Here is a 19,892-nt window from a genome sequence, read left to right on the forward strand (position 1 = left end):
CTTAATAATGCCATACTTTCCAAATCAAAACTTTTCATAATTTTTCTCAATAATACAAGTGACAACCAACGTTCTAAGATATGCTGTACACAACCTTACAAAGATATGCATGTGCTGTGGGTATCACGTCGAAAAGTAGAAAAACACAAACAACTATTTGTGTGAGGCAACGTGGTCCGACCCTTTTTTGTGTCTTCTCCAACTTTGAACCTAACCTTCAAACTTCATTTTTTTGTAGCTACTCCAACTTTAAAACCTAACCTTCAAACTTACCTTTGTGTGAGGCAACTCATTTGTAATTTTCTTTTTTCTTTTTTTTGGATGAATATAGACTTATTGGTTGCGTAGCTCAGTGATGGAGACCAATCTGAGATCTATCAATTTTCTTTTTTTGGCAGAAACCAAGAATAAAATATGGGTGGTTTAAAATATTCTAGCTAAATCCCAATCTATCAAATTGTTAGGGAGGTAGTAGAATATATTCTCTATCTTATTCTACTAAAGCTTTTGAATACTAAATTATATAACAGTATGTTTTAGTCATTAAAAAAATTGAATGAGATTTCCATGTAAAAAATAAGTAAATTTAAACCTATAAAATAATGTAAAATTAACCCACGTTGGAATTTGAATGACAAGTAGAATGGCCTTGAAAGAGACATGCATTGTGGATCCCCAAGTTTTAAAATTATCAAACTTTCAGAGTTCTGTTTGCAAATGGAAACAGTTCTACTGTTTTCATAAAGAAATAAAATGATATTTCACTTTTTCACATATAATACAAAAGTTTTTTAGTATAGAATTTGAAATTTTCTTTTTAGATTTCAAACACCTTAAAAACAATATAAAAGTTTTTTGGATTTTAAGCCAACTATAGTTGCATCATGGAGTTGTAAATATTCTATTAAAATTTTAGCTCAAAACATTGATGTAGCAAATGAATATTGATGAAAAACTTTGAAATCATAATTAAACCTCTGGATAATTAATTACTCACCATGCATGCATATAATATATATATATATATATACACACACATATTTTGTTTACCTAAAACACAAAAATTAAAACAAAAACAAACAATAAACAAACAAAACAAAACAAAAACAGGCATAGCAAGTGAAAAGGCTGGACGGAAGCTTGAACCGAATAAATGATTCCATCGTCATTTAAAGATACAATATGAAATTGGGTTTTAAAACCTTCACAGGCTTCTCTTTGCTGCTTCAACTAGATCTTTTTTGCCCGGTTTTGATTCAAGGCAACAAAGATGGAGTTAAAGGAGCAAAAAGAAGCTTCAACAAAGGTTGTATACCTTATGAGAGAAACTAACGAAAGCTAATACATTCACTACCCCCCAACCCCCAAAAAATAAAAAAAGAAACCCAAAAAAAAAAAAAAAAAAAAAGGCTTCCTTCTTTTGAAGCCATGGAAAAAGGTATGAAAGCTCCAAAACTCATCAATGAGTCAAAAACATTTTTTAGTTAGAGGAGCAAAATTCATCTGCACCATTTTTTCCTCTTTTTGTGGTTGGGGATGTCGAGTTGCAGCCCCCATCCAACCTCAAAATGCAGACTCCATTTTGGAGGTCAACCAAATTAACAGCATAACCATGTCCACTGGGATCCAATCTAGTGACAGCCAGCTTCCTCAAAACCCTGTTGTGACAACTTCGACCAGTAGCTTTTTGCCCTTACAGGAGCTACAATCTCGAGAGCACCATGAACACATTTGTGGTACGAAAAATCTTCGGATGTTCCATCTGTTCTTAACAACATAAAGCAGCGCGAGTTTTCATGATCAGGGTGATTCACAACCTGTATAATAATAGGTAGAAAAAGCATCAAGAAACTCCATGGAAGCAAAACACAACTTGAATAATCATCCGTATAAATTTCACAAAGAACGCAGCTATGGACCATGAATAGCAACTAGTCCTAACACAATTTCCCTCCTTTTTCAATTCTTTTAATGATTCTAAAACACAAAGCTTACACCAAATATTTTGTTTTAAATTTTCATTCTCATCTACCTTAATGTCCTGAATTCCAGCACCAACTTTAACATCTCTTCGGGGATGAAAGTATAAAGTCATCATCAAGGTTGACTTGTCTGCATCATCTAGCTTGTGATCTATGGGATACCTACATCCACAACATTAAGAAGTTAGGGAGTCCAGAGAGAGAGTGAGCCAATGAATGAATAAGGACCAGAAATTTTCAGGAATCATTAACAAGATCCAGTACCATACAGAGACATTAATCTGAGATAAAATTTTTCGACTTTTGATGCTCTAACTAAACTTCTTATTTGAATTACAAGGTAAAATATATATAAAAATAGAAAATAAAAAAATAAAAAATAAAGAGTTCCATTTAGCAAGAAAATACATGTAAACTTATAAAGATAAATTACTAAGCGAGGCATCAAACACATCACAATCATACAAATATAAGTAAACTCTACAAACATGATGTGTCACTTACTTGTGCAAGATATGCTTCAGTTTATGTGACAGATTCTGAACATCTTTCGGCGTAAAAAACTTTCTTATGAATGATTTTGCAATACCCAATTTGGTAAATCCTTTCGAAACAGAACCACCAAACCCATATAAAAACTGAGTATCATATTTGTTGGATGTATGATTTTGATCAGTAGACATTTTAATTTCATTCTGTTTATCAGAACTGATTTGACTACCCAGCAGGTCATATACATCAGCAGGCTTTGCAATTTCATGTCCCTGAAGAATGATAAATATAGTATTAAAAAAAGAAATAAAAAGATGACCATTGAAAGGCTAATACTACATGTGAAGAAAGGTGACTAGTAACCAGAAAAGTAGAATGTTACACAACATAAGAGGCAAAGTGATAGATTTCTCAGCATATTGCTTTATTAAATTGAAACAACTCTAGTAAACCACAGCATATCGAGAATACAAATCTTGTTCTATATATTGTAGACTAACTTTAGATACCACTTGGAAGTGATCATCGGAAACAAAGAGGGAAATTTAGCTAACACAAACACTTAGCATAGCATCTAGAAATGTGACAAATAATAGAGTGGCACGAACTACCAGCATCAAATAATAAAAATCCCCTATTTTAACCAGCATTTTTGAGAATTAGAAGTTTGGATCAACTTACAAATTCCAAATGCTTAAGTAGGTTGGAACACCGAGATGTGAAGTATGGATTTGAAGATAAAGGTTTTTATTTTCTAATGCAACAAGTTATTTTGTTTTTGATAAGTGATATAGTTATTTTCCATATAATCAGTGCATCAAATCCACTCCCTAAATCCTGCTTTCACTTATCTAAACCAGGAATATTCATGGAAACCCCATATCTTAATTTAATTGGAAGTCTTTCGAATCCCTTAAAAGCATCCTCTAGGTTTATAGGGTGCATTGGTTTATTTCTATTATTGGTAAGATCAATATAAAAACCACATTACCATCCACCAAGAAGTAAGATCTACCTTTCCAGAATATATAATATCAAACCGTCCACCGGTCCCCATAGCAGGCACCTTTCCCCATGCTAATGCATCTAGACTACCCTGAAGACGATCTGTGACTCCAGCCTTTGCGGCTTTGATAAAGTGAGCACCAGGTGTCTGCATCATAACACAGAAAGCATACATGAATTACAAATATCTTGTTTAATTTGGAAACGCCATGACAACATTAGGTTAAATAAATATACATATATATATACACACACACACACACACACAAAGTAAAGCAATGAATATGAGAACTAACAGAAAAGCATGCTCGCATAAAGGGTGATGAAGAAGATGCATGTTCCTTTTGCTGTGCAATGCCTTTTGCATTCAAGCCAACAAACTGTCCTGTAACTGACAGCGAATCCGCAACAAGAAGCAAATGTTCGGGAAGTATAGTCTTCCCAATATCAGATATTGCCGACTCCAAATTCTGCAAATCGAAATGCATTGATGAAGTTTAAATGTTGTATCTAGTTATTCTCCCTCACCACTTAATCCAAAGGAGAGAGACTAAAAGAAAAGAGCAAAGAGAACTCACATTGAGGAAATATTTCCATCCAGCATCTATTCCATAGGAAACACAGAATTCTTTGATATTATCTGGATGACTACGAGACCAATCAATCATATCCATAATCGGGAGAGAATCATTCAATAGCATACTCCAAGCTCTTGTTCTACTGGTGCTTCCTGACATAGACACTCTTAAGTAGAGTTCACCAGAAGAACCATGAATTGCTTTTGATATTTTTGGCCTATCCTTCCATAAAATATCAACCTTTTTGATCTCTCGGAATCCTAAAGAATAAATTGCAATAAAGAAAACATAATTAACCACCAAGTACAAGTGCAAGAAATATGTGTTACTGATAAATTAACTTAAAGAATTCATCTCATTATGTCCAATTTCTACAAGATTCAACAATTTAAATAAGGTTGACACTAGATTTTATCCTTGCCTTAATGAATTATGAGTAAATATGTCTAAAAGAATAACATGAATTTACAACATTGTCTATAATCACTATAAACCTTTCTTCTTCTTTTTTTTTTTAGTATTGAAAACAGAATTCTGGTATGGAAGTTTTCATTAGATTCATAAAGCCTAATGAAGATAATTTTGCGTTTGTGCGATTTATGATTTATTAGCAGCCCCTTTAACAATACACAAATTCTAAAAGTTGAACCATTTCATGACAGCCTCAATGGTCTTTGTTATACACTTTCCCAAAAATGTTCAACACAATTTCCAATAAACTTGTAATTTTAAAACTCATTTAAGCTATTGAACATGTATTCATCTAGCAGACTAATTTCTGTGTCCTAACTTTATAATAGAAGGATCCTCCCCAGTATGTGTGTTTGTATGCTTATAGTATTGAAACACCCATTAAGCAGATTTGAATCCCACAAGTGACTAAAAGTACATTGTTAAGCTATCACCAATCCTTAAAGCTTAACTTAATAGAAAGTGGATAAAGTATGTACGTAATAACAGACAACAAAAACTAAACATGAATCAACAGAGTGATTGGGTATTATAGTTTCTATTAGGAAAATCCATTACGTTTGATAAATACCCATAAAATGAGATGTAAAATAAAATAATTGTGCATACGATATAGAAAACTGATCCTAGGATTAAAGACCACATTTTTCAGTCAGAAAACGAGGCAAGTGAGTCAAATATAAGGCAATCCTGTACCAGAAATGCATGTGCCTAAAGTACTCTCTAGCTTTAGGCATGAAATTAAAGAATTAAAGGACATATTCTTGTCTATTATTAAAAAATCCTAGAGGCATAGGCATTGACTGCAATTTCCAAGAGAAGATAAAACATAGAGACCGCTCACAACATACCTTTTATAACAGTTCCAAGCAGAGAGGGAATCACCACATTTTGAACCATATCCAACTCTATCGAAGAATTTTTAGAGTTTTCAGGTATACTGACAACGATACAGCAAGGATCCTTATCTTTCTCATGTGTGTCAGCTTCAGAACAGTTCCTGTCATTTCATCAGCCAAGTCAAAAAGGATGAAAAGCTCCAGGCAGGATTCGATAATGTTCTCATAGATGAATAGCACCTCAAATCTCCCATGAATTATAGATACAGCAAGTTGCAAAAATCATTTTGCTAAGATGACTTGAATGAATAAGGTGCAAAAATAAAATGTACAGCAACAGTAGAAGTATTGAAGTAGGGACTTCAAGAAATCAACCCAGCCAAGAGATGGAGGGAGTAAGTTAAAAACCTTTAGAGTACAACAGTGAATTGATCTTGTCACACCCAGTTAATTTGAATTTTTTCTATTAATACATTTCCTGAATAAAAGGCAGAAATTTATGCATGAATGGAATTTAACTCGTAAAAAGACAATTGGACACTTCAAAAAGTTCAGAACTTAAGCAAAAAGTGGTTCTAGTGAAGAGATTTTAAGAGCCTCATTAGGGACCTATCCACTTGTAAAATAGTAACTGGGAACTACTATGCAAGTTGATAGAAGGAAAAGTATATCCCATTAAAGACACAACCAAGCTCAACTGGAGAAAATTTCTTCACTTTCATAACTCAAATATTAAAATAGATAGGCAGCAATATAACAGAAAAGTAAACTAAAACTAAATACAAATTAACGTCCTAAACTTTTTCCTATAATATGGAGTATAGAACATACTCCCAAGTATATATGGATATAACAATACAATCTTCAGCAGTTAAGAAGTAAATCCATAAACGGATAAATAAACCCTTGGTAAGATCAACTAAAATACCTAAGGAGGAATAGCTTACCTGTTCATTATCTGCAACTTTGAAAAATTTGTTTTTGACTCTGTTTGGGCAGACTTACACCGTAGATGAAGGGAATCAATTATAGAATGCACATTTAGTCTTCTTCTTCTCAGTATGTCCTGAAAGGTATTATAAACTTATAACAGAGAATCAAATATGTGTAAGCAAAGAAACTTTATAACTTTCCAGATTATACTACCTTGCATATATGAAAGTGGCAAACCCAAGGACTGAGACATGTCTTGCTTCCGGTCTGTGGTGAGAACCTTATACCAGCAGAGAACAAGTGACTTTTAAACTTTTTTGCCCCAAAAAAATAATAAAAAATAAAAGAGTCCACCAACCTTAATGCAAAGGTTCAAGAAAGAAAAAGAACTAAGCAAATATAAATAAAATAGAAACTAACATTATCATGACAGTAGAAACAACTTCTGAAAATATTAGTCCCTCCAAATGATCCTTGACCTCTAACGCTCCATACTCAAAACCATGTCTCTGTCTTCCAAGTTCCTCAGACAGATATAGTGACATAGTTTGGTCAGCACTACTTTTTTTTGAGCCGCATTCCAAGACTCTCTGTATGATGAAATCACTCAACATCAGGCAGGCATTTCCAGAACAGTACAGTAATTGCATTTACTCAACTAACAATTATATCAAGCGCCCTAGCATTTCCAACTCAGAGTAACATTTACATCACTTAAAAACGTGGAATCTTTTGTTTTGCTTGCATATCTAGAACACGGAAATGCTATCATTTCTCAGCCCCTACTATAGATTTTTTGCTATCATTACAATAGCTCTGAATGTTCCATCCCCACTTCGCTCCCCCTCCCTCCCCAGGCAGGGCCAAGAAAAAGGAAATATATCATATCTTGTGCGAGAAAACTTAATAATACATTCCAGCAATACAAGTGTTAAGGTATGTGTTATTACTAGTAGAGTAAATACATGCATTTCCTACCAGAACTCATTCACCATAGAATCAATTATAATTTTGAAAATCCACCCTTGTGGATGTTAAAAAGAAAGCAAATATGTTGGTCCATCCTATAATAAATATCACCCAACCTTCTCTTCATCATGCCATTCTTTCTTTGTTTCATTTTTTTTTTTATTTTTTTTATTTACTCATTTAGTGATCTTTATGAAGGGGGAAGTGGAGGGGAAGGGTTGGTGGGGTCTAGGGAGTACTGGAGTGGAAATGTGGAAGAAAGAATAGTGCTTTCTGACGTACTTCTTAAAATTGTTGAAAATGTTGATTTGGCGGTAAATTTCCAAATTGTTTTAAAAATGAAAAATGATTGTCATTATAGTCATTGGCCTTCCAGTGAAACATATAATAGTAAGTTCAATTGAGAGGCTACCTCATGACTTCCCCCAAAAGAAGCAATGAAGCAATTTATATAGTTGCATGAGAGAGAGAGAGAGAGAGAGAGAGGAAGCACCTTCAGATTTAGCAGAGGAGAAGTTTCAAGTACACTTATTGGCTGATCCAAAGCACTGTATGCAGCTTCAGAAATGGCACAAGCAGACAATGAACCAACAGGTTCACTACCTAATACACTGCAAACCGGAACATCACTGCTATAAGCAAACTGAACAAGCTGGTTCCCATACGCATTTCTCACCGTTCCATCATAAGCAGCATACAAATCACGCAAGAAGTACATAAGCCTTCGGTGCAGAGTCCCAGGAAGTTCAGCATTGTCACTGAAAGAACTATCTCTACATGTAACTGAATGAACAAAACATTCTAATGGATTTAAGCCAGAGAGGAAAGAACTTTCAACGACGGCACAAGGGATGTAAGACTTGCAATATTTAGGAGAAGCATCCACCTTTTGGGTTAAACCACATGCCTTGTGATTATTCCACGCAATACATGAGAGCTGATGGGGAAGCCCAAATGATAAAGGAATCAGGGAATGTTGCAAGCCAAGACACATGCAATTTTGAACTAATTTCAGCAAATTCCCTTTGCTTCCAGCCTTAAACATAACCATCAGGGAATTGTCTTTACCTCCATATTTGTAGGCCAAACTTTGAATATCCCTAAACACTTGCTTGAAAGCATCAATAGAAACTTGGCTAAGTTCAGCCGATGTCTGCTTCTTATAGAGCAAGTATTCCATCTGAATAGAAACATTCCGTTGATTATCCTCTGTATTATTCTCTATTAGGAATTCCTGAAAATAATTGACTAGCCGTTTGAACGCACAGGTCTGCTCAGCTTCTTGCAGACCAAAGAAGATTTCATCCATCATCTTTTCCCGTGAGTGTGAGTCAGCAGTGAGGTATAAATCTGCGAGAGAAACACTCAAGCCCCTCATTGACAACCATTCACAAAGAACTTCCTGAGCAGCATGCAAGATGTCAATTACATGACCGAGGCAATATTTTATAAGACTTTGGAAAAGGTTGCCATCTATATCACGCAACCAAGAAGATCCTTCAGAAAAAGACACAAGCTCCCCATTTCTAATACAAACACCATTTGAAGCATCAACATAATCAAAGCCTGAAGGCAGGAGCATGCTGAACAATTGCTTTCCAGTCCAAACTGGACCATCAAGTGACGGAGCTTTAATAATTGCTGGCAACATCCGTTGATGCAAACAGAACATTTCGAGCTGTTGCATTTCAAAAAGATTCAAAAGTACACTATCCTCCATTATCAAATGAGCAGCAGTTAAACTGTCTTGACTAAATGAAAGCAGGTTCCTACCACTTTGCCTATTAGTTAATTGCCTGTCTAAAGCAACAAGCTCCCTGAGCTCAACTCTGGTATCAACCGATTGAGGGACATAGCCATGAAGGCAATCACCATCAAAATCACCACGAAAAGGAGAGCAGCATATTGGGTTTATTGATACAACAGATGTTATTGGAAGTACCTTAACAGATAGAGCTATAAGGGAATGCTGATGTATGGAAGGAGGCCTATTTATCAACAAAATATCTCCATCACTTAGAGGCCTATAAATAGTGTCCCCTATATGCAGTTCATCGGTAGGGCGTACACGGACCAATTTATTATTTCTTCGAACATAGATCTCTCCCTTCTCAATAAGGCGTAAATTCCAACAGCCATCCGACTTGTCCAAGTTCCATCTGTTCAAACGCTCGGAAACATGCATTCTCTCTGCAATATGACATGGTATGCCAATTTCATTGAGCTTTATGTTTGGATCACCAACAACAACCATGCGGAAACAATGATCACTTCGCTTCCCAAGGATCACATCTTTGATCCACCTCAAACCACATGTTTTAGAAGGAGAATCTCTAATGCTTTTTTGCTGGCCAATAACCAAATCTTTACTTGGATTTGGTCCTATGCTTAGCTGTGATGTGAGTTAGAAGCATTATCATAAGCAGGAAGCTTAACGTTTAAGTATTTAACCAAGATTTGCAAAAATAGAAGAAAAAAAAATTATTATTAAAAAAAAAAAGATATCTCGCCTTGGAAATTTTTAGACAGTCTAAAACACGAGAACCCAAATCATTTGCTGCTCCTCTAAAATCAACTAATTTTTTATATGCCCTCGTCCGCTCATCCTAAAACCATTAACCAGGTACAGTGAGCACAAGAGAAAATAAATGAATAAAAGTATATCAAAATATATGATTATCATATACTAAAGAAATCAACCAAGAAGTAGAGAGATGAAAATATTTCCTTACAAAAATCAATCGTTGCCCATTAGAAAATGAATTTATAAATTCTGTCACACGATGAGAATTTGGAGTTACAGGGAAACAGTTGAGAAAAAGTGAATCTGTCCTTGCAACATATTTTTTTATGAAGTCAGGATCAATGGCATTCAACAAATAATGGACCTGGACAAAGAAGAGATCATCAAGAATTTTATCAGTTTAGCTAAGAAAAGAAAAGTTAGATAGTAATATAATAACCATCAACTATAAACAAGCTAACTTCGTAAAGACGATTTGTAAGAAAACAAAGAGGCCAAATTTTCAATAAATTGATTTGGCAGCTCTACACCTTTAACTAAATCCATTAGAAGCCATATAATTAAGTTTCTATGTGCTTTATTATAAATAAAAGGCACTAAAAACTAGATGAAAAGAAAAAAAAAATCAAGTATGTGCAAAATCCTAACTTCAAATGGACAAGCACTTGAATGCTCTAACAGATCCATATCAAAACAGTCAAAGAAATGTATATCACACACAATCTCACATGTATACATGCATTTATGCAGAATTTTGCTTTCTTAATAGGATTTGTAAGCATAAGTACATCTTTGTGCATAAATTGTGATAAGCAAGTACCTAATTGGTACTTAGTTTTACAAAAGTTGACCAAAAAAATTTTTATCTCCAGCAAAATACCATAATGAAAATAACAACATTCACCATAATCCAGAATGAATGCTCAAAATTGCCATGTGCACTTGTAAAGAAGCCAAGCTACCTGGGCATGTGAAAGAACTCTCTTGTTTGGTTTCATACAACTTTCTTCTTGTTGTGCATCCTTTGGAATGAAGTCCCAAAAATCATCTGTACTCTTGAATTTCTCTAGCAATTTGTCATTTACCTCTACTGTAATTGTACTTCTGCTAAAAAGATCTTTTGAGGAAACTTTAAACTTCATGGTCGATGAACTTCCCTGTTGATTGATTATAACAAGATTTATGAACCCATAAAACTAAATGAGGACAGAAAATTAACTTAATGGCCCAACAAACTTACAATGCAATAGCTGCAACCTGTTGGCTGATGATAACCAGTTATGGAATTAGGGCCCTGCTGCACGCACAATAAGAAATATTAAGAACTAAAGAAATAAACACCATCACCAACAAGCATAAAAATAGAATACGAAAAGTCTCAACATCATATTTTCTGCATATTAAAATCTAACTAGAGATGCATACCCCTCTTCCTGAGTACAAGAAAACAGAATATTTCACCATATTTGATGATCTATAACCACAATATATGTCATTTAAAGAATGATAACATTGCACAAGTGGAATCAAGTGGAGAATGGAATGAATAATTGATTCTAGTGTTTGATTGACACACAGAATCAAGGTATTAATGGTGACTGATTCCACTATGGCATTTGATTAACCAAATAAAATACATATCGAGCATGGAGAGAGAAGAGAGTGCAAAAAGTAGAAACAACTAAAGAGGAAATAAAACAGAGAAAGGAAATAAGTGGTTAGATAAAATTGACGGCAGAAATAGCATTTCTTTTTTCAGAAAAAGACATATCCCATTGAAAACTGAAGTATGTTCCACTCCCCTTAACCTTGATGGTTAGATATTGTTATTCCCACATCAATAACAAAGGTTCAAGGTAGCAAATGGAGAGAAAAAAGAAGGTTACATGCAGATAATAAGGATCCTCTCTTTCCTTCTACACTGACAAAATATATAATTTGAAAGGAAAATAAAGTAAAAAAATATGAAGCTTACTAGAATTCAAAATCATAAAAAATCTAAAAAAAATATATATACTTGTTAACAAAAATGCAACAACAGCTCCATCGAACCAAATTAATTCTGAAAAAAAAAAAAAAAAAAAAAAAAAAAACAAACAAACAAACTTTTTTCTCAATAGAAAAAATGATAATGCTAAGATACTTTATCAGTTTATCAATATAACTTAGATAGTGTGACATACTTGACCTTGACCTGACGACTTTGCCTAGTAGATTTACATCTTGGGCAAATCTTGTTTAGAATTTGTACAACTTCCGATAGGAAGTAGGGATGGAGTATAGTGAATGGAAATTTGATGTGCCCAAAATGACCTAAAATGATCAGAGCATGTTAGATCAATTTCCATAAGCAACATTAGAAAGAGAAACTTGCTTTTACACAACATGACCATCCACACCTTCACAAGACTTCAAATCACTTGCACCACATGTAGAGCACTGAGAAGATGGATTTGGGACACCCAACCTAGGATCGGTGACTCCATTGGCAGCATCTATAGATATAACAGACATCTTCTCCTGTTCCCAAAAAAAAAAAAATATATATATATATATATATATTGAAATTTCACTAATTTAGCAAATGTGTCCTAGCATATTCAAAACACCTAACCAATTATCTCAACAACAACAATATGTCACATACACATGCTATTAAGAAGAAATATGATAATAAGCAAACACCTTAAAAATAAAGAACAAATGGCATTAAAAATATAAATTTAAACATGGAAAGGGTTCAGATATCAACTGTAACTTCAGGAATAAGTAGCTAAACCAATAAGAGCAGTACAACTAACTATAAAATAAGGGAGCAGCAACAGAACATGTGTCAGAGTAACTTGTTCTAAATTAACATATAAATGGGAATCTGAACCAAAATACAGGGTAAATATACCAACTTAACATAAAAAATAAAAAAAATAAAAAAACTCATTTTCTTTCAAAATTTTAGAGGAACAGCCAAATATGTTTAGACACAGAGGGTTATGCATATGCTGCAAGTATATACATAGTTGTATGTTGATATCTGTGTGTTTTAATGGATAACAATACAGACACAAACACCGAGAGAGCAAGCGCACGCGAGAGAGAGAGAGAGAGAGAGAGAGAGAGAGAAGTCACAAATCTGTAGACTAACAAAGTAGATCTTGGAAGGGACCCCAATCTATCCAAATGAGTGATTTAAACTTAAGGGTAGCTTATAAAGCATGGTAAAGCAACTTGCATTGGTCCTAGAGCCTAGGCAGTTTGCCAATAGTGGGTCGAGAGTGTCTCACATCCCAAACTCACCTCTATCTAATGTCTAATTTTTTTCCCAATAAGAGGGCAGTTGCATATTACCTACCAGCAGTCTACCAAAGTTGTGAGATCATTTAAAAGTTCAATCCACATAGACAATCAAGTTTATATTGAAACTAGAAATGAAACATCAACCTGAAAAAAAATAAATAAATAAATCCGCTGCTGGCTTCCCCAACCTCATACTCATCCTAACCCAAAATTATCTTAATCCCAATTTACTCTCTATGGGAGTTGGTTAGAGGAAGTCAGCCAATTGTCCGCCCATTGACATTAATAGAAATCTTACATCCTTTCTTCTTTTAAATATATATACACATACACATACATACATATATATATATATATACACATACACATACATATATATATATATATATATATACACACATACACACACACATATTAGTACAAAAATCTAATGAAATGCAAGGAAGTGACTTTATTTAATTTTCACTTTCGAAACTAGAAACTAAACAGCAGACTTATTATTCAAGAATAGAAAAGTTCTTACAGTGTCTGCCTGAGTTGAAACATAAAAGGTTAGGCCATCTATGAGAGCCAATGGAACCTGATCATCCTCGTAGAATTCACTGCCCATGGCGTTTGATAATCTAAAACCTTCACAAACAATCAAGCCACCTGCACATTAGCCAGGACATTAAGAAAAACAGTACACAACTGCAAAATTTCACTAGACTAAATATTATATATATATTTCCCTCGTGGGCAGGGGGAAGAAGGATATGATGATGACTTTCCATTACAAACTTGATATCAGGTCTAAGCATAACTAACCTGAACCACTTACCTGATAAATACAAAGGTGAATAGGGGAAGTCATAAATGACCAAAACTGTCAAAATAATTTAAGCATTTATAATTTATGATCTTTTCTTAATAAATAGATGGATCTAACCATTTGATGTATTGAACTTTCAAACTTATTGGTTGTGAAAGTCCTTTCTAACTAAGGTCCTCTTTGTCCATTTGTTAAGAGTCAGCCTATTGAACTTTCTGTCTCCAGAATTTCAGTTATGCCATTTAAAGTTTCTTTATTTATCAGCCAAAAATACTCATATTATCTTTTCCTAAATGTCCACATAGAAAAATAAACGAGTACAGATCATAAATGATTATTGACGAAGCCTGAGTGTGAGGTAAATAAACATGTACAAACAAAATATTTCGCGTTAATCTGCTCAATTGCATAATTACGGCCTCATAGAAGAAACACAGCTTCAGACGAGTAACCTTAAAAATAAAAAGCTCATTCCAATTAATTAATTTGAAAGATTCTGGAAATAAATTTTTACTTAACATATAGAAGGTCAGTGGCTAAATATAGACTACATATCCCATATAAAGATCAAAAAGAATAATGAAAAAAATATATGATCTATAAACTATTTATCTTTGCCTTTTATAGAAATCATGTCAACAGCTTGAGGTAAAGCCGCAAAACATACAAACTACAAGGGGTACAAATGTGAACACAACTATAGAACCAATGGCATAAAAGTTGTGGTTCCACACAGATACAGTGTGGCAGACATCAATATTTCCAAAATTATCCTGTCTGATACAAAGTCACCAAGAACAAGGCTTTCTTTTTCTTTTTTTAGAAAACGAGAAAAAGTTACTAGTACAATTGGACGTGTATAAATTTACTCATTTCTATTCTCTTGAAGAATACATGGTCATGTCTGTAGTCATCACTAGTCTCTAAACAACTTTCCACAGAAGCACATAAAGGTAGTAACAATAGATAAAATACAGTGCCAACTTTCTTGGAATACTTGTGATTTGCGACCGCTTAATTAAGGTAATGCCAAGGTCAATAAAAGTCCATATAACATAATTTTTTAAATTGAATAGAGCATCCACCAATCATGAAAATGAACCAGATGCCAGCAATCAACAGAGGTCAACTAGGAAATATTAGTTACATAAAATCCTATTAAGGATGTTAAATGCAATGTCAATAGAAGAGTAGTGCCATAGATGAAAAAATTGTCTGCATCATAGCTGGATAATACAACACCTAGACATGGAAAAATTAAGCATCAATGCCAAAGTTGATAAATGTTAACACAATTTTCAAAAAGAACATAGCATCCATTCCAATCATGAAAACGAACGAGATACCATCTAATCAACTGAGGTCAACTGGGAAATATTAGTTACAAAGAACCCCTATTAAAGATATTAAATGTGATGTCAATAGGAGACTAGCTGAATAACAAAACATGCCATATACGACAACATCATCTGCACCTTACGAAAATTATCAACATGGCCATGGGATTTAGTTTTGAAACTCAAAATATCACAATATGCACAGACCGATATAGCCTGCAACTTGAAAAAATGAGCTCATTCCTAAATTGTTCAGAACCAAAAAACCAACCATACATGAGCACTGTTTGATCAATCAATTATAAGACACAACATAACTTTAGTGTCTACATGGAAGTTAGAATTATGAAATCATAAAGCCAGTTGTGTGACCATCAACCCATTATAAGGAGTCCGAACTCTTCCCTGTTAGTTGACCAAAAAGCAGTTTGCAATATCGCCGTTATCATAATTGGCAGATGACCCATTCTAGAAACATAATTCCCTGCTTTCACTATCTCAAAGTCCAAACACAAACACATCTTTTCATGTATGAACTCTCTCTCTCTCTCCCCCCCCCACCCCCCCCGCGCGGCCCCCCCCTCTCCCCCTTTATATATATATATATATATATATATATGTATGTATCATGTATGTACCAAGAAAACAACATTATCGCCTTAAACCGGAAAAATTTAACACAGCCATCGATTAGAACTATCAGAAACATAAAATTTCTATTCACATTATGTAAAATACATTCTTTAACCCCTTGAGATGAAAAAGAACATGCATGACACTGATCATACAAAACTTTCAAGCAATATAACAAAAACCAATCAATTTCACAAGAACCAGCAATCCAAACGCCAAATAAAAAATCCCCAATCAAGCAAAATAAAACCTAGAAAAGCATATTAAAACCATTCAAAACTAAACCGCCCCAGCCAAAATAATGAAGAAACAGAACATGATCATCATACATTACTAAGCATATACCAGTAAACATTACAAACGCACAAAAAATCTTAACGATTTGAAAAAATAAAACCGAAAAAAATACCAACTTTTCTGAAAAAAAGAAAAAAAAAGAAAATGCTACCTTTAAGAGCTAATCGCCGCGTATAGGTGGTAAAACAAATATATTGGAAGAATGGGTGTTTAATGGGTTGTTCTTAGAACTCAGGAATAGAGACGGAGACAAAGGCAATATCTTTGATAAAAGCGAATTGGGAAGAAGCTCCAGAGACTTGGTCTGTGAGAGAGTAGAGAGAGAGTGAGAGAGTGAGTGAAAGAGTAGGGGACCAAAAAAAAAAAATAGAAACGCCGCCGGTTGGTTGAACTGGGCAAAAGACAGACACCAACTTCAATGAGGACTGGTGCCAAGAAATTTGTTTTCTCGGGTTGCGCTGCAGCATAAATAGTTCTTCTTTTCTACTTTATTACGACCTTGACCCTTTTAGATTTCTTTTACTTTTTCTTTTTTTAAAAATTACCTATAAAATGGTCAATCGTTCAACACAAAAGAAAATACCTGAAAAGGTGAAACTTTTTAGGGTATTTTATCAGTTTTTTCACTTTTAATTGTAAAAAAGCTACAACATTGTTTTTGAGGTAACATATTGTAAAAGTTTTGCCTTTGTTATGATTAATTACTTTATAGTTAAATAATATTTTTATTTGTGTCTAAAAAAATTAATTTGATTTAAACAAAAAAAGAAAGAAGAAATAAGTTTGGAAGGTAATTATCAATTTAAAAAAAACAAAAAAAAAAAAAAGAAATTCAGATCATTACTTGAAAAGAAGCTACTAGACTAGACTATCTTAAATGTTGAAACTTTTGAAGGTAAATTATCAATTCTTTTCTTATAGAGAATTCATATTATTGTTTGAAAAATGTTAGATTGTTTTCGAATTATCATGTTCATTTTGGTACTTACAATGGCATTAGATTGGATTAAATAAAAATTATATAGTCTTGCATGAGATTAGGGGTAGTAAATCGTATTGGTGGGTTGTGTTTTAGTTGATCAATTTATAATTATGTCGAAATTATTCAATTCTAACACACTCCATTTATTAATCGTGTTAAAAATCTTCAACCCAAATACAATTCATTTAATAAACAGACAATCTAACATGATTTATAACTCGTTTATTAAATAGGTCAATTTGGATCAACACGACTTGTTTATACAAAATTGAGTCGCTTATACAAAATTGACTCGTTACATGAAATTGATATAACCAAATAAATTAACTTGTTTAAATTAATTATTTCATATAAAATAAAAATAATTTAGCCATTATTAATTCTAAATTAAAATATATATGTAAAACTATATAATTATAGTTACAAGTTCCTAATATAACATATAACATATAATATCATAATATAATAATCTCTTATAATAGTCAAATATTTAATATGTATGTATAATAAACCTAATATTACTTCTTTAAAAATAATATAAAAAAACTTTATTAATAATTATATTTTTAAATTTCTACATTTCTAATATTTTAAACATATTAATTGTTAGTTTTTCAGTATCCATAAATCCATACATGTATTAAACATATTATATTTAAGTAAATAAATATTATTTTAATAATTTTTATTCTTTGTTTTTTAATAAATAAATGAAAATTAATAATACGACTTTAAATAAGTTTATAATTTAGTAATAAAAAAGTATTAATTAAAATTTTTATTAATGGTAAATTTAAAATTATAATTTAAATAGATTATAATCATGTCGAATTGTGCTAACACATTAATCAACAGGTTTAGTTAAATAGTTCAATTCAAATCTATTTTGAGATCCAAAAATGACATATTTAATAATTATATTAAATGAAAAAATTCAAATTTAATCTAAATCATAATAAACTCAAATCTGCTAACTTTATATCTTAATCATATTATATTGTAATGGTCTAAATTGCCACCTTTATCTGAGGTATCAATTGGACTAGACTAATTTTTTTTTATATAATGATTAATAGGTGTATATCATTTCTTATATAATATATTGGTTTTTGAATCAAGGAACATGATTTAAATTAGATAAGTTATTTATCTAATATTTTTTTTGAAAAAGTTTAGCTAATTAATTTATTTTATTAATAATATTAATTATCAAAATATTACATGTATTAATCTAGACATCTTAAGAATTTCCCACATATAATCATCATCGTTTTGAGTTGTCTCTTTTTTGGTAAATGCCTTTTTGAGTTGTCTCGCTAGACAAGTTTTAATCCGTACATATCTACATTTTGTTTGATGAATGCCCATATACATACATACATGGTTTAATTATCTAATCTCTTTTGAACTATTTTAAGTGCTTTAAATTATCCCTTTCAAAATTGTCTCAAATAAGAGTTTAGAACTATTTTAACCTTGTTTTATGTTTATCTCATGTGCCAAACATGGCTTTAGGGTGCTGTTTTATGTACATGGCTATAATTTATCGTTATAACTTTCTTTTTTCTTTTTTTCTTTTTTTTTTCCCCTTTTTTGCTAATTTGTTGATATAAATGGAAGGAAAACATGTTATTTCTTTTCTTTTCTTTTTTTTTGGCTGAAAAGATGTAATTACTTTTAGATAGACTATTTCCCATTGAAACGAATTACAATATAAGTATGAAATTGAAATCTAAAACAATGCAAAGAAGGATAGTTTTGTTGTGTGTTTTAGATGTTTTGTAATGTTGTTGGTTTTTTTGTTTCTAGCGTTATTATTTTTTTTTTAACTTGATGATCTATAATTTGTTTATTTTAAATATTTATTAGTAATAATTAATATTTATTAAGCATATCAATGTTAAAGAAAAAAATATCAATATCAAATTGAACATAATTTCAAATTCAAAATTATATTAGTTTTTAATTTTTATTCTATATTCTCTTCAAATTTATAATTATTTAAGATATATAATAAATTTCAGTTACTATTAATTAACATTAATACAAATTTAAAATAAATAAAGAACACCATTATTCCCCCAAAAAAAAAAAAAAAAGACACCATTATTTATTTATTTGGTGGTTGAAAGGCTAGTTTTGTTATTGGTGTTATACATGAGGGTAAAAGCGTCAAAAGAGTTAAACGACGTCGGTTAGCAAATAAAGTGGGCAAGGAATTGGTAGCCAGTGGTTAAATGCTTAAGCGGGTAGGGCGCATCAGGGCCTTTTTGGGTCAGAAGAATTAAAAAAAAGTTATTTACTATTTTACCATTTAAGGAAAAAGCTACCTATTTTTGCACACGTGAAGGGACACGACCTTTTATTTACCTATTTGCTTATCCCACTCCCACCGTTTTGCTATGTGCAGCGCAAAACCACTGCCTATATTTGATTTAGTGGAGAGGATAGGAGTGCAAAGAGGGATTTGAGGAGTGGAAATAGGAAAAATACTGTGACGTTGCAAAATTACCAACTTGTACTGACAGTGGTTCGGAAAAAAATGGTGTTTACGTGGGACACTTCGCACGCATGCAGTGGAATAAAGACACGGAAAATATTGTTTGTGAGAGGTTAAAGTGGGTAATCTTTTTTAGTTGATGAGCTAAGCCTCTTTTTTTGTGTTTTTTTTTTTTTTTAACCTTTTCTCTTTCTTTGTCAGATAAAAATGTCATCATTTTATATTTTTTATTTGCAAAAGAAAAA

General features: G+C 32.4%; 1 protein-coding gene across 6 annotated transcripts; it reads right to left on the minus strand.

Moving 5' to 3' along the window:
* Positions 1-1,120: 1,120 nt before the first annotated feature.
* Positions 1,121-16,606, minus strand: LOC107434888 (DNA-directed RNA polymerase IV subunit 1). 6 transcript variants are annotated; one of them, XM_025067693.3, is made up of 19 exons: positions 16,317-16,606; positions 13,611-13,738; positions 12,193-12,313; positions 11,982-12,106; positions 11,034-11,090; positions 10,756-10,950; positions 10,002-10,157; positions 9,780-9,875; positions 7,763-9,661; positions 6,721-6,890; positions 6,514-6,580; positions 6,315-6,433; positions 5,380-5,528; positions 4,058-4,317; positions 3,776-3,949; positions 3,490-3,627; positions 2,487-2,746; positions 2,033-2,144; positions 1,121-1,762 (listed from the first exon to the last, which is right to left on the minus strand). In XM_025067693.3, the coding sequence occupies exons 2-19, from the start codon at positions 13,695-13,697 to the stop codon at positions 1,703-1,705; spliced, it is 4,245 nt and encodes a 1,414-aa protein (XP_024923461.3). In that variant the 5' UTR covers positions 13,698-13,738; positions 16,317-16,606; the 3' UTR covers positions 1,121-1,702. The 6 variants fall into 6 exon arrangements, with proteins under 6 accessions (XP_024923461.3, XP_024923460.3, XP_015901884.3 ...); XM_025067692.3 differs by having other exon boundaries at positions 1,121-1,817; positions 13,611-13,717; positions 16,317-16,605; XM_016046398.4 differs by having other exon boundaries at positions 1,121-1,817; positions 11,034-11,087; positions 16,317-16,605.
* Between the last annotated feature and the right edge of the window lie 3,286 nt (positions 16,607-19,892).

This window comes from Ziziphus jujuba, chromosome 6, assembly GCF_031755915.1.
Source record: "Ziziphus jujuba cultivar Dongzao chromosome 6, ASM3175591v1".
Lineage (NCBI taxonomy): Eukaryota > Viridiplantae > Streptophyta > Magnoliopsida > Rosales > Rhamnaceae > Ziziphus > Ziziphus jujuba.

Bases quoted from the DNA above. Each gene is read 5' to 3' on its own strand.
- LOC107434888 (XM_025067692.3), bottom strand. From the start codon at position 13,697: ATGGGCAGTGAATTCTACGAGGATGATCAGGTTCCATTGGCTCTCATA. The intron at 6,581-6,720 runs GTTAGTTTCTAT...TGCTGGTATAAG, and splicing joins GTTTCTACTGTCATGATAAT to GTTCTCACCACAGACCGGAA. The intron at 6,434-6,513 runs GTAGTATAATCT...AATACCTTTCAG, and splicing joins GCCACTTTCATATATGCAAG to GACATACTGAGAAGAAGAAG.